This window comes from Passer montanus, unplaced genomic scaffold, assembly GCF_014805655.1.
Source record: "Passer montanus isolate IOZ18808 unplaced genomic scaffold, ASM1480565v1 scaffold69, whole genome shotgun sequence".
Lineage (NCBI taxonomy): Eukaryota > Metazoa > Chordata > Aves > Passeriformes > Passeridae > Passer > Passer montanus.
In genome coordinates this window covers 1,185,394-1,199,994 of record NW_024372036.1, presented here as the reverse complement: position 1 = coordinate 1,199,994, position 14,601 = coordinate 1,185,394, and the positions used below count along the sequence as shown (strand labels likewise).

The following is a 14,601-nucleotide window of genomic DNA, read 5'->3' as shown; positions in this document are numbered from 1 at the left end:
GGAGCCTCCTCTGGGACATGGGGGCCAAGGAGAAGGGCTGGAAAATGGAGAGAAATGGTGTTCTTGCTGTTCAGGCAAGAACACAAGGACAGCAGGAGGAAAGTGCTTCCAGGGGAGCAGGGCTGGGAGAAGGGGAGCTCCTGCTTTGTGCAGGTGGAAGGACCCAGGAAAGCACTCAGGTTCCCTGTGGAGAGTGGGATGTCCCAGAAATCTTCATAGCTGTGAAATCAGTCCCTGAAAATCTTTTTTTTTCAGAGTTTGCCTCTTCAAAAATGCCGTTTGTCCCTGCTTATGAGCAGGCTTCTTTCCAAACTGGTTCCTTTCACCAGCTGAAAGTTTGTGGAGGAAGTTCTGAGATATAAAATCTTGAGATGCTTTGGATGGATTTCCAAATCTACTAGAGATCCCTGAGAGACATTTCTTCTCTGGGATCATATTTGGGATGCTTTAGTCCTTCATGTGATCTCTCCCAACTTTTAAGGGGGTGGGATGGTCAAAAATGACCTTGAACTTGTTTTGTGACATCAGGTAGAGAAATTCCTGGTCCAAGTCAAACAAACTAGGGGCAATGTCAAACGGAAGGACCCAGGAAAGCACTCAGGTTCCCTGTGGAGAGTGGGATGTCCCAGAAATCTTCATAGCTGTGAAATCAGTCCCTGAAAATCTTTTTTTTCAGAGTTTGCCTCTTCAAAAATGCCGTTTGTCCCTGCTTATGAGCAGGCTTCTTTCCAAACTGGTTCCTTTCACCAGCTGAAAGTTTGTGGAGGAAGTTCTGAGATATAAAATCTTGAGATGCTTTGGATGGATTTCCAAATCTACTAGAGATCCCTGAGAGACATTTCTTCTCTGGGGTCATATTTGGGATGCTTTAGTCCTTCATGTGATCTCTCCCAACTTTTAAGGGGGTGGGATGGTCAAAAATGACCTTGAACTTGTTTTGTGACATCAGGTAGAGAAATTCCTGGTCCAAGTCAAACAAACCCCTAAGGGCAATGTCAAATATAATCAAAGGTTCTTTTTACTGCTGACTAGCAAAAGAGAAAAATTTGGGATCTGATTTTGCAGTACCCCTGTGGGAAAGGAAGCTTCTGCAAATTGAAAGAAATTAAAATTTTCTAGATATTTCCCATTCAAGCCCTCATCTGATGTTATTCCTTCCAAGCATGAACTCCACTGCCAGGGGATACAAATAAGTGGTCTGTCCACAAAAGAACCCCAGACATAAATAAGGATGCAAAAACAAAAGTATCAAAATATTTCCCAGTTAATAGCAGTTCTTTTCTCCAGCACAATAATTTAGGAGTAAAGAGAAGAAAAAGCCCAACAGGCTTCTTGGCTGAGGCTATTACTGAGATTTAATTTTATAATAATGGGAATCTATTTTTAATAAACTGCTCCAGCAATGTTTATTGCAGTGAAGAATAATTGTTATGATAACTCAATTTGTGATTATTATTCTTAAAACAGAAAAAAAGGGAACATTATTATAAAACTCTTTGAACCTCTACAATTATCTTCCATTTTTCTACATTACAGACCCTTTGATGGCACAGTGGGAGGTAGGAAGAGACTGCATTTCTTTCCAATTTCTGTCCCTTTTTTGGAGGATGAGGGACTGGCTCATTTGTCAACCTCACAGGTAAACTTGGGTTTACAATTGTTGAAATTTATGAATATTTATATGAAAAATTGCCTCAGTTTTGCCCTGCTTAAATGATTCCTTGAGGACCTGATCTAACTAACCAAACTGCTAGTGTATGACAGCTGTGGGGAGGAGAACAATAATCCAAATCCCAAATTTCTGGGAGTTTTGATGCTGAGAAAGATGCAAGGAAAACAATGTGTTGCCACCATTTTTACAGCTTGAAGGATTTTAACAATGCACAGGGGCTGAGAAGACTCACTTTTGTAAAGGATGGGATTTATCCCACAGCTTTAAAATCCTGCTGTGCTGTTTTTACTGCTTCAATTTTCTTTTTAAGGTGCCTCCTGGGACACATGACTATCCTGATGGCTTCCTGAAAAATGTCACCATCTACAGGTGCTCACACCCAAGGTCTGGGCAGATGAGGTCTGAGAGCTCTGTGCAGTCCACAGCTCCTCCTGGGCAGGTCTGCATCCACCCCTGCACTTTTGGGAAGCTGTGCCAAGGCTGTTGTTAGGCAGCAATTCCAGTTTGCTTGGCAGATTGTAATGTGATACTACAAAAGGGAAAGTAGTGGTGTTGTTAATGATGACTATCCTGATGGCTTCCTGAAAAATGTCACCATCTACAGGTGCTCACACCCAAGGTCTGGGCAGATGAGGTCTGAGAGCTCTGTGCAGTCCACAACTCCTCCTGGGCAGGTCTGCATCCACCCCTGCACTTTTGGGAAGCTGTGCCAAGGCTGTTGTTAGGCAGCAATTCCAGTTTGCTTGGCAGATTTAATGTGGTAATACAAAAGGGAAAGTAGTGGTGTTGTTGTTAATGACGAGGCATGAACTACAAATAATCACAGAATGGTTTGGGTTGGAAGGGACCTCAAAGATCATCCAGTGCCACCCTGAGACACCTTCCACTGTGCCAGGCTGCTCCAAGCCCCAGTGTCCAACCTGGCCTTGGGCACTGCCAGGGATCCAGGGGCAGCCACAGTTTCTCTGGACAATCTGTTCTCATCTTATCTTTTTCCACAAATCTGCTTGGGATGTTGTAAAGATCAGAACACAAGGATGTGTGGGACATGCTTTCAAAACACCAAATGTTGGAATTAATTAAAAAATATCTTACTTCCATGTTCCATTTCCTTTTGAAAACTCAGAGAAACTCCTATAGGTTTGTTGTTTTTTTTTTTTTTAATTTAAGACTGCTTAAAAATGTTTTCCATATACTTGAAAGTTTTCGCCTGGTGTGAGGACAATGATGCAGAAAACATCTACAGCTGCTTGTACCATCAGCTGAAGTGTCCTCCTGACTAGGAGAGCTGGTTGATATCCAAGGATCACCTTCTCCATGCTCAGTGAGCAGAAACTCAGGTAAAAATTCTAGGAGGCCTCTATATATGAAGAAAAAGCTCCTGGAAAAACTCAGACACAGAGAGGGAGTACCCAAGAGGGTGGAAGCAGGCAAGAATAACCCAGTGGGAATACAGAGACATTGTCCAAACATTCAGAAATGTGGTTAGGAAAGGCCAAGCCCAGCTGAAGATGAATCTGTCCAGGGATGTCAAAGACAATGGGATTGCCATTTCTCTATTGAGAATTTTTTTTCTTCTTTAGTAATGACTACTGCAGCTGAGTAAGATTCAGCCTAACATCATTTACTTGGCAATTAATACAAAAAATTTGTAATAAAAGTAACTGATCTCATCAACATTTTAGCACATCTTTGAAAGCAGCACTTTAAATATACTGAATTGCTCTCCAAAACAATATAATTTCCTTTTTAAAAGTAAGAAACTAGAGATCCCAGTTAAGAAATTATTCAAGGAAAGGAAAGGAAAGGAAAGGAAAGGAAAGGAAAGGAAAGGAAAGGAAAGGAAAGGAAAGGAAAGGAAAGGAAAGGAAAGGAAAGGAAAGGAAAGGAAAGGAAAGGAAAGGGAAAAGGAAAAAGGAAAGGAAAAGGAAAGAAAATAAAAAGGGAAGGAAGGGAAAAAGGGAAGGGATTTTCTGTAAGTTTATGGTGACAACAGGAAGGCCAGGGAAAATGTGGCCCCACTGCTGAGTGGAACCTGCTGACACAGGACATGGAAAAGGCTGAGACCCTGAATGCCTTACTGGCCTCAGTCTTCCCTGGCAGGGCAGCCTTCGGGAATCCCAGGTCCAAGAGATCAGTGGAACAGTCTGGTCTGGAGCAAGAGACTCAGCCCTGGTGGGCAAGGATCAGGTCAGGGAATGCTTAAGCAAACTGGATATGTGTAAATGCATGGACTGTGATGGAATGTGCCTGCAAGGGCTGAGGGAACTGGCAATGCCATTGAGGCCTCTGTCAGTAGTCTTTGAGTCACTTTGATCACTTTGAGTGATCATGGTGATTGGGAGAAGTGCCTGAAGACTGGAGGAAAGCAAATGCCACTCCTGTCTAAGCGAAGGACAAAAAAGAGGATGCAGAAACCTCCGAGCCTCATCTCCATCACAGGAATTCACCAGCAAACTCCATCGTTACCTTCTGTGAGATAATTTTCAGCCTTTTCCATTGGGTGGATTCATTGCCAAATGCCCCACTTATCAAAATAAGTTTTTCTCACAGTCTTTCTTCAGACTGTCCTGTAATTGTTGGGAATTATTTTGAAAAACAAATAGTACTTATTGCAAACTCTCAAAACTTTACTGCACCCATAAGATGCAACAGGCAGCAGTCTGAAAATGGAGGACAGAAATTAGGTACAAGAGGCAGAAGTGAGTGAAAATTACATTTTCCCAGGAAGATTGAATTGGCTGAGAAGAAAAGCAAAGCACCATGAAAACAGGTGAAAGTCCTCTTGAAAGAAAAGATTTACTTCAAGGAAGAATAAAGGTGTGCTGAAGCAGCATAGTGATTTATCTCAAATGTTCTCGTCAACTGAAACCAAATACCCAAAGTTTTTTTATTTCTTTGCCATGTCCTTAAATGGAGAATGACTTTGATTAATTGTATTTGAATTACAAATTACCTCTGGCAAATTTCTGAAGTGGTGGGTAAAAGAAGAAAGATGCCCAGTAAGTGTTTCCTCACTGACTTGAAAATTAAAATATTGGTCTGTCAGCTACTGCTGAAAGTTTTTCTATCCATATGTTTTGTTTAAAACCCTTCATAAAGTGACCTTTAATAATACATTATTCAATATTTATGGGCAAACATTCAAATTGCCCCACTGGAACACTCAATTATTCTTTCAAGGTAATGAAGCTAATTATTAATTTTATAATACATTTGTTTTCTTTGCTGCAAAGGAAAGCTAAAGCTAATCAAGAAAAGTAAGGGGAAAAAATAAAGCCATTAAAATAACAGAGCTAAACATGACTACAAGTCTGTAAATCACTGGAGGGGCTCTAAGGTTGTTCCAACCCTGGAAGATTTTTTGCTCAAGCACAGGGACCAAATTTTGGTTCTATCTGCCCTCAAGAAAATGAGCTTAATATGGAATATATTAGAATATTTCCAAATACTAAATATGCAAAAGTAATGTGTTTGGAACATGGAAGGAAAGAGAGGGAGATATTTGTTAAAGAAATAGTAAAAAAAATATCTGTTGACTGCTTGGAAGGAAAGAGTTCAGTTTTGACTTAGCTGTGAATGCAGATGCTTCCCTTTAGCAGAGCACGGACAAATATTTATCTTACTTCTTTGGAGCTAGAAATGAAAAGAATTCCTATCTTTATCTGTTTCTACAGCTCCTGGGTTTGTGGTTCTACCCTTTGACTACACAGAAATCAGCAATTTCTCCCACTACTTTATTTCTTACTTGTTTTCCCTCTTATCTATCTGTGTGACACACTAATTTCCTGCCTTGAGTATTACAACTGTCTCCCTTCTGCTTGGGCTTTTTCTTCCCACATTTTTCTTTCAGCTTTCTCCAGCCAAACCCTTGATGCTTTCTTTTCAGTTTTCCTGCTTTTGAATGACCCTTTCTGATCCCACTGCCTCCCTTCCATTCCTCTGTGCTCACAACCACTGCTTGCTATAGTGAATATTGAACAAAAGACTCTCCAGAGATTATTCATTACTCTTTTTCACATAGATGAGCACCTCAGATTACTTTCTGTGGTTCTGAGTAGCAGCACTCCCACTGGCAAATGTATAAAATAAAATAAAATAAAATAAAATAAAATAAAATAAAATAAAATAAAATAAAATAATTCAAAAGAAAATAATTCAAAAGAAAATAATTGAAAAGAAAATAAATCATGTTTTCAGAAAGCAAACAAATATAATTATGCCTTTTTCCCATTTGAATCCTACTCGGCTGTGTCACATCCTCTATTCTGTAACAAAGACTGACAAATCTTCTGAGATTTTTTAACCTGCTTGACCTCAGAGTACCACAAAAATTTGCCTGTGCTGTTGGGAACTAAGGCATCAGTAAAACACCATGTTTGTGATCTGGAAATATGTTTGAGCCCAAGAGTTGAATGTACCTCAAGTACCTTTGTGGGAAATTTAGGATTTCTGTATAGCTGATTAACTTGATTAAGTAGAAGTTGTTTATATATATATAAATAAATTATTAAGTATACAGTTTTGATTGGGGTTTTTGTTTTGTTGATTTGTTTTTTGTTTGTATTTTTTTTGAGTATAAGACTGGTTATAGTTTAGATGTTTTATAGTTTTTTGTTATTTAGTTTTTATGGTCTTGATATTTGGTTTCTTAGTCTCTTCTTTTTTAATTCAGTACAATTTTTGTTTCAGTAGCTCTGACAAATTCTTGAGGCTTTGATAACAAACTTAGAAGCAGGCTGGCTGGGGCACACTATGGCTTAACCCTTGTAAATACATTGCAACATACCTTCAGGCAGCAAGGAGATGAAGCCTTAATTTTCTCCTTTTATTTTTTTTTTTTGTTCCCTCCTGATTTAGATATCCCAAGTTTGATATTGGGTTATGTCAAAGAGAGAGAGTGGAACAGCTCCAGGACATCACCAAAGGGTTGTTACATGTCTGACAAGGCACAAGGCAGAAGGGACAAGCACATCTCCTGCAATCTGTCTTTATGAGCAGTTAATGGGAGCCAACTTTTGCTCCCAAGCATGAAGCAGCACAGTGAGACAGGGTTTATTAGAGGCTGGTTGGAGCTGGAGATGGGCAGATGCACCCACATATGGTCTTATTTATCCCAGGAGGGTCAATGGCCTGATGGCTGCAAGTGTGAGGAGTGGATTTGATGGCTCAGCCAGCCTCTTTCTGCTCCTAAATTCCCAAGTTTTCTGTACACGGGAGAATGTGCTCACATGTTCCATTAGCTGGGATTAGGATTTTAGCTTTTATATTTTTCATATATTTGTAACCCTGCAATTCTTTAGTGTATAGCTCTAAACTCCATATAGAGTGTGAGCTGCTGCTGTCTCATTTTGGCCAGACAAAACAATTCCTCTCCGGGCCTGGGGATCAAGGACACCTCACTGCCTCAGGCCTGAGAGATGGAAACAAAACTGAGTTGGAGGGCAGCAAACTTGGGGTGAATGACTTCATCACCTGAAGCTGTAATTGGAAGATTAACCCCCAATATGCAAATGGACCAAACTTATAAAAGTGTGAAAATCCCTGATCCATCATCCCTTTTTGGGTGTAGCCCCTGAGGGGCTTTGTCTGCCCTAAATGTACCTGAAGGCCCTCCAATAAATATAACTACTTTTTATTACCTATTTTTTTCTGGCCTCTGTTTTTAGGTAGCCCCAAAAAGACATCAGCACAAACCCCAGCATGGCATTCACATTCTCTGAAAAAATCCCTTCGCCCAGGATTTTTCTCCTGGGAAGCTGAGAAGCCTCAGAGAAAAGGAAAACAATTCTTATCTCATTTGCTTCTCCTGTGTTTTGCTCATGTGTGGAATGTGTTTGGAGATTGTTTTCCCATAGGTGATTGTTTCATTGGACTCTGGGGTGAGTTGTTTTGACTCAATGACCAACGGGGGCCAGGCTGTGTCGGGACTCCGGAGAGAGTCACAAGTTTCATTATTTTTTTTAAACATTTAGTAAGTATCCTTTCTGTATCCTTTAGTATAGTATAGTATAGTATTATTTAATATAATATAGTATTATAAAGTAATAAATCAGCCTCCTGAGAACATGGAGTCAGTTGCATCATTCCTGCTTTCATCAGGGAATCCCTGCAAGTACAACACCCCGGTTATGTCATTGAGTAACAGCAAATATTGTGATCCACCCTCTTCCCAGCCTGGGCGTGGCATGAAACCCTCCCTGGGGTGGCCCAGACGTTCTCCCTGCTGCCTCACCTGGGCGATGTGCCTTGGGAACTGCCATGTTCATCACCCTCCCTCCGTCCTGAGGCTTGGGGGGGGACGCGGTGAACCTGCAGATGCCCGACTCGGACGGCGTGCTGGACGTCAGGCTGTCCGTGTAGTCGTTGGTCCCTGCCGTCAGCTGCTCCGAGGACGTGTCTGATATGAAGCACTCCGTGATGGTGAACTTGGCATGCCTCAGCTGCTCTTCCATCTTGGCGTGCTCGTAGGCCCTGGCCAGCTCTTCGTAGGTGGAGGAGGCACTTTCTGTGGAGACCATGCTGCTCCTCGCCCGGTCTGAGTGCCAAGGAGGGGAACAACGGGAGAGAGAAAACATCTCACAGTCTGTTTTTAGGAGGAAAGCCACAAGCATGATATTTCAGAGTAAAGCAGAGAGCCCTTGAAATTATCAAGGTGATTTAAATGGATCTACTTCAATGCCTGCTATGGAGGGGCTTGACAGCTGGCCTACAAGCAAAGCTGAGTTAGCAGAATGTCATGGTTTGACACAGAAGAAATAACAATTGATGATTTTCAAGTGTGCCTACAGCAAGGAAGAAGACAGGGCCACCAGCATGGGAACAGATTAGAAAAGATTCATAAATATTTTTGTAAGCTAGACTAAGTAAATGTGCATAAATAGATGTGTATACACACATCTACTGTTCTGTAAAACTTTTAGCAATTATATCGACGTTAATTGTATTTCAGAGTAAAGCAGAGAGCCCTTGAAATTATCAAGGTGATTTAAATGGATCTACTTCAATGCCTGCTATGGAGGGGCTTGACAGCTGGCCTACAAGCAAAGCTGAGTTAGCAGAATGTCATGGTTTGACACAGAAGAAATAACAATTGATGATTTTCAAGTGTGCCTACAGCAAGGAAGAAGACAGGGCCACCAGCATGGGAACAGATTAGAAAAGATTCATAAATATTTTTGTAAGCTAGACTAAGTAAATGTGCATAAGTAGATGTGTATACGTGCCTAGTTAAATTTCTGTAAAACTTTTGCCAATTATATTGACGTTAATTGCTTTGCACCAATGAATATAATAAATCATTGTCATGTAGTTAATGACTGAAGATCATGCTTTGTTAAGAGTATACAAGCTGGAGAACACGCAAAATAAAAATTTTTTCCTGTTAGATCCTCATCACGTGTGTGTGTGTATCACGTCCAACCTAACAGTGACAGCCTTCACAAGTGTTAGTTTAGTCAGAAAATCAACAATTACAGATAATCTAAAGTGCAGCCTTATCCTGTGAGCAGCATTAGATGCCTTAGCATTAAAGTCATGTTTCTTTTATAAAAAATAACCTTTACTACATGAAAAATATTACTTTTTCAACAAAAAATGATTTCTCTAAATCTGAAATGCCTTCAAAAGGTTTCAAAACCACAAACCAGATTTTTGCAAAATAGGAAACAGCTTTTTTTGCCTTATCTTTTTAATGCATCTCAGAAATATTTCACTAGGGCTATGTACAGGTGAGAAAGGAAAGTCTTTTTGTCCTTCTTCCATCATACATTTTTTTTCTTTTTTTTTTGGAAAATGCTGAGAACAAAGGTCAAATAGGAAGGCAGTAGCTCTCAGATGTTATCTCTCTAGACACCAGGTAAAACACTAACTCATTTCATTCAGAACAAAGGTCTTCAGAAAGCAATATCTGGCAACTACAGCCTGCAGTCATTCAGTTGCCTTTTTTCAGTGCTGCTGAAGCTAATGAGGGAATTCATATTTGACACACAGGTTATTATGACCTACAAGCTGTTCTTTTCTGCTGATGAGTTTCCGAGAATATCAATATTTCTTAAACAACACTGTTATTGAAGATGTAAATGGCTACTGATACATTAAAAAGCACTCTGGAAATGCAGGGCTCCTTTCTGCAGGGACAGGGTTGCTGGGCTGCTGCACCCACAGTGTTTCTACTCCAGTGGGCTGGAAGAGCAGAGGACTTTGAAAAGTTCCTTGGGCAGAAGTCATGTTTCATCACAAGATCTGTGCAATTTCAGACATTGTTGGTGATGTTCAATAAACAGGCACGGTGTAATAGCTAATTCATAAAAATGGACCTCCTGCAGCAGCCAGAGGCAAGTGTGTCATTATTGCAAATCTTTATCTTTTTTATTGTGTGTCTGCACCCCTGCATCAGTTTTCATTGTGCACAAAGAACAATACTCCTGCCACTTTTAAACACGACCATCCATTATTTAAAATGACAACTACTTCTGCTGTAACTTGCTTAAGATTTGGAGCTGACCAGAACTTAACAGGGTTTCTTTTGATTTTTCTTTCTTTTTTTTTTTTTTTTTTCCTTTCCACCCACAGGAAACATCATTCTGTTTTTCACATTTGATTTGTGCAGCAGACCTCAGTGATGTCTTCCCATATTTCTGGTCAGCTGGAAACTCCCAGGAGGCAGCAGTTGACCAGTGCCATGGAGCAGTGCGTGTCAATATCGTGGTCATGCAAAGGTCACAGCTTGGTCCACTGAAGCTCAGGACCTGCAGCTTCCCACATCCCATGCCAAGAGGGAGAATATTCCAGAACCAATCTGCCTGAACACCTACTTTAGATTTGATGGAAGTTTATCCAAGCCTAGGGTGAACTTTATGAAACTTCTTGGGCTTCATGAATACAGATTGATCAGGAAATTTCTAATGGCCTCTAGGTAGAACATTAGAACTCAGTCACAGCTATGAACTGGTGCCAGGCATTTCTCCTAAGCTCAAAAGCTACTGCTTTGTAAGCCTGGAATTGTTTTGATAAGTGCTAAATTCTGCCAAATATCAACTGCATCAAGCAGCTCCTGAAATCTGAACTCCAGATTGGAGAAGTGATCAAATGTGCACATTAGCTCAATTGATTCTTGAACACATCATTTGGCTACATATGTTTATTTGAAAGTTTTAAACTTCTGAAGCACTTAAATTAAATGGACTCTACTCTTTTCCCAGAAACCAAGTGGTGTAACAGAGCTGCTTTTTGGCACAAGAAGAGCTTTCTTGATTTAAAGCTTGCTATCCCTCGCATAAATCACTGTGAGCTCAAAGGTAGACACAGAGTAGAAAAGTAGGCTTGTTAAAATATAGATTAGAAAGTCTGTTTACATAATTGGATGTAGTTTATCTACTAAACCACACAATAAATTTAATTTCTGCCCTTTACCACACACATTGGAAAATATCCTTGGGTGACAACAGGTTGGAACACATCCAAATGCACCTGCAGTCTGGAGTGTCTACAGAAAGGGTTTCTGAGAGGAGATTTTCTATTTATATTTAGATTTGTATATTTAATAACCTTAAACATTTATGATAATTCTGCCTGAAGGTTGTCAGCTGGCTGGAAGAATCAAGTGACTGCCATAACCCCATGGAGAAAACATGGGGGTTTAAGAGGGTGAATTATGAAACATTGAGAACTCCAGGCTGTAAATTACTAAATATGAGTGAAGTCAGATTCTTGTTCTCATACAAAAAAGAAACCAGTCATACTGGTTTTTATGGTGACAGGCCACTCACATCCACTGCTTTGTAGCTCTAACACATCATGAACACCTTTCTCCTAAAATCAGGAGAGACAGTTGGCAATTCCTTCTGAGGAAGTCAGAGCAAGCCTGGCTTCAATTTGGTCAGACTTCCCTTCGAGAAATATTTTACCTTTCTTCTTTTTTAACCTTTATTAGATTTACTTCATGATGGTTCTCCTAGTTAATAATTTAATAATTTATTTGCATTTTTTGTTGCTTTTTCAGCATAGGACAGTGGAGAAAGCTTTTTTTTTTCCAGTTGCATTTATGATGTGAAGGCATCAAGAAGAGATGAGGGCTGCAGGCAGAATATGTGTTCAGTGTCTCCCCACTTGTCATCTAGAGGAATAAACCCCATGGTGTTTCTCAGGGAAATCCTGGCCAGCTGCTACAGAATTCAGTGCTATGAATGGATTTTCACTTGGACTCTATTTGCAGTTTTCCTTTTTTTTTTTTTTCCTTCTCTTTCCCACTGAGAATGAATAATATTACATGAATGGGAAAATAAAATACTAACCTGAAGGTTGTTCAAATCCTAAAACCATTCTAAATACGACTCAAGAATATTCTCGCTGACTAATATTGTCCATTCCTAGTCAAATTCTCCTACTTTTGCTTTTTGGTTCAGCTACAGGAAAATTTACCACTTTGTCTTCCAAAGTATTGTCCATTCCTAGTCAAATTCTCCTACTTTTGCTTTTTGGTTCAGCAGGAAAATTTACCACTTTGTCTTCCAAAAGATATGTGTGGAATGAGGAACTAGAGGCACAATATTTGTTGTCATTATCACTACAAGCATTTTTGGCACCCCTCATAAATAACCTACAGAAAAAACACCCTGGCAAGTGAAGAACAGTGACACCTGAGCTCCAAACAAGGCACAGCCAGGAACAGAACAGGTGGCACAGGCTGCCCACACAGGAGATGGAATTCCCACCCTTGGGGACATTCAGAAGCCAGATGGGGATATTCCTGAGCAAACAGCCCTTGCTGACCCTGCTTTAGGCAGAGGGGCTGGACTGGCCAGTGCTCAGGTGTCCTTCTGGACCTCAGCCTCTGATCCTCTGACTTGGGAGGATCCTGTCAGCCATGGGAATGAGGAGCTGCTGGGATCCTGTCAGCAGTGGGAATGAGCAACTGCTGGGATCCTGTCAGCAGTGGGAATGAGGAGCTGCTGGGATCCTGTCAGCAATGGGAATGAAGAGCTGCTGGGATCCTGTCAGCAGTGGGAATGAAGAGCTGCTGGGATCCTGTCAGCAGTGGGAATGAGCAGGAGCTGCTTGATCCTGTCAGCAATGGGAATGAGCAGCTGCTGGGATCCCTTCAGCAATGGGAATGCCCAGGAGCTGCTGGGATCCTGTCAGCAAGGGGAATGAGGAGCTGCTGGGACCCTGTCAGCAGTGGGAATGCCCAGGAGCTGCTGGAACCTGTCAGCAGTGGGAATGAAGAGCTGCTGGGATCCTGTCAGCAGTGGGAATGCCCAGGAGCTGCTGGGATCCTGTCAGCAGTGGGAATGAGGAGCTGCTGGGATCCTGTCAGCAGTGGGAATGAGGAGCTGCTGGGATCCTGTCAGCAGTGGGGTGCCAGCAGCCGCTGCAGTCCCGGTGTCCCTCTGGGGAGCCCTGTCTGTACCTGTGTCCTGCGAGGGGCTGACGCTGTAGCTGTCACTCTCCTTGTCCACGGATCCTGCTGGCCGGGGCGTGGGCAGCCTCCAGTCTGTGGTGAGGGTGTGGGCTGATATGGTGGGGTGGGGTCTGTTCAGGGTCCACTGGCTGGCGTAGCGGTTGCGCGCGGTGGGCCCGGTCTTGGCGCTCCTCCTCGTGGTGGGATCTGTGAGGGGTGGCACAGAGGGGGTGGGAAGGAAACCAGCCCTGTCAGAATCACAGAGTGCCACAATGTCCTGAGCTGGAAGGGATCATCCAGTCCAAGCCCTGGCCCTGCACAGGCCCCCCAACAATCCCACCCTGGCCATCCCTGGAGCAGTGTCCAAACACTCCTGGAGCTCTGGCAGCCTCAGGGCCGTGACCATTCAGCCAACCACCTCTGGGTGAACAACCTTTTCCTAAAATCCCACCCAGTCCTTCCCTGACACAGCTATTTCCTTGTGTCCTGCCCCTGGTCAGCAGAGAGATCAGTGCCTAGCCCTTCACCTCCCCCTTCCAGAAGGGGATGGCCACTGAAATAATCTTTGTTAATAAAACCCAAACTCAAGACATTCTTTCTGGGGAAAAAAAATTGAAGTGTTAATGCTGATCATTACCAAACTGCTGATGCTTTTCTAGAACTACTCTCTTTCTAATGAAACTCTACATTTTATCAAGGGTGGAACTGAAGAGCTGAAGGCCCCATCATTCTTCCATTGACACATTCATTATCCCTTTACTCCAAGACAAGCAGTTCTTCAGCACCAAAAACACTCTGAGAACTGAAACAGAACAAGGCAAGTAGATCTGCTCAGGGATTTCACTGCACACCTCAAGTGAAGTGCAAATTATCATCACAGATTGCCCACAGAAACACCCTGCACCAGGTACCTGCTGTCAGTTTTGAAACAGATGTGCTCAGAAATGTGGGGCTATAATTTTCTCTTCTGGACATACTGTTGCTATATTACAGTATTGATCAGTTACAGATTTCCTATTTTAACAAGTGGCCAAGACATAAAACATAAGCTGTAATAGTGCTATCAGAGTTTCAATGGGAACAGGCTCATAAAGATTTGACTGCTTTGGAACAATTAGTAAATTACTACAATTTCTCAGACTTTAAAAATCATCTGCTACTGGTTTAAGGTCAGCAAGGTTGTACTTTTTAAATTAACTTAGAGATAATATAGTGACCAAGATTGTAAAAGCAAACTATGTGCCAAAATTGACCTCTTTGAACTTATTAATAAAGAGTTCTGCCCTGAAAGTGAGTCTAACAAAGCAAGGGCAAGAGAAAAATCATTATGTGGCAAATAGAGAGTGACTACATCAGCACTGAAGGATTTCTCTTCAAAGCTTCTGAAAGGATATCGCTAACAATAGAAAGGGTGTTAGAAATGAAAAATTCAAATCTATTCAAAATGTTCTTTGACATTCAAATGGTGAAGTTGTCAGTCTTTGAGGTAAGAGACTTTAGCAAAAGAAATGGAAAGAAAAAGCAATAC

At 41.6% G+C, this 14,601-nt stretch overlaps 1 protein-coding gene across 1 annotated transcript in view; it reads right to left on the bottom strand.

Moving 5' to 3' along the window:
• DSCAM (DS cell adhesion molecule) overlaps positions 1–14,601 on the bottom strand; it is a 439,507-nt gene that overhangs the window by 13,210 nt on the left and 411,696 nt on the right. Inside the window, exons 31-32 of the mRNA XM_039729460.1 lie at positions 13,083–13,280; positions 7,908–8,210 (exon numbers count right to left, since the gene is read on the bottom strand). Of these exons, the coding sequence (XP_039585394.1) occupies positions 7,908–8,210; positions 13,083–13,280 (501 nt within the window). The remainder of the gene's footprint in view (positions 1–7,907; positions 8,211–13,082; positions 13,281–14,601) is intronic.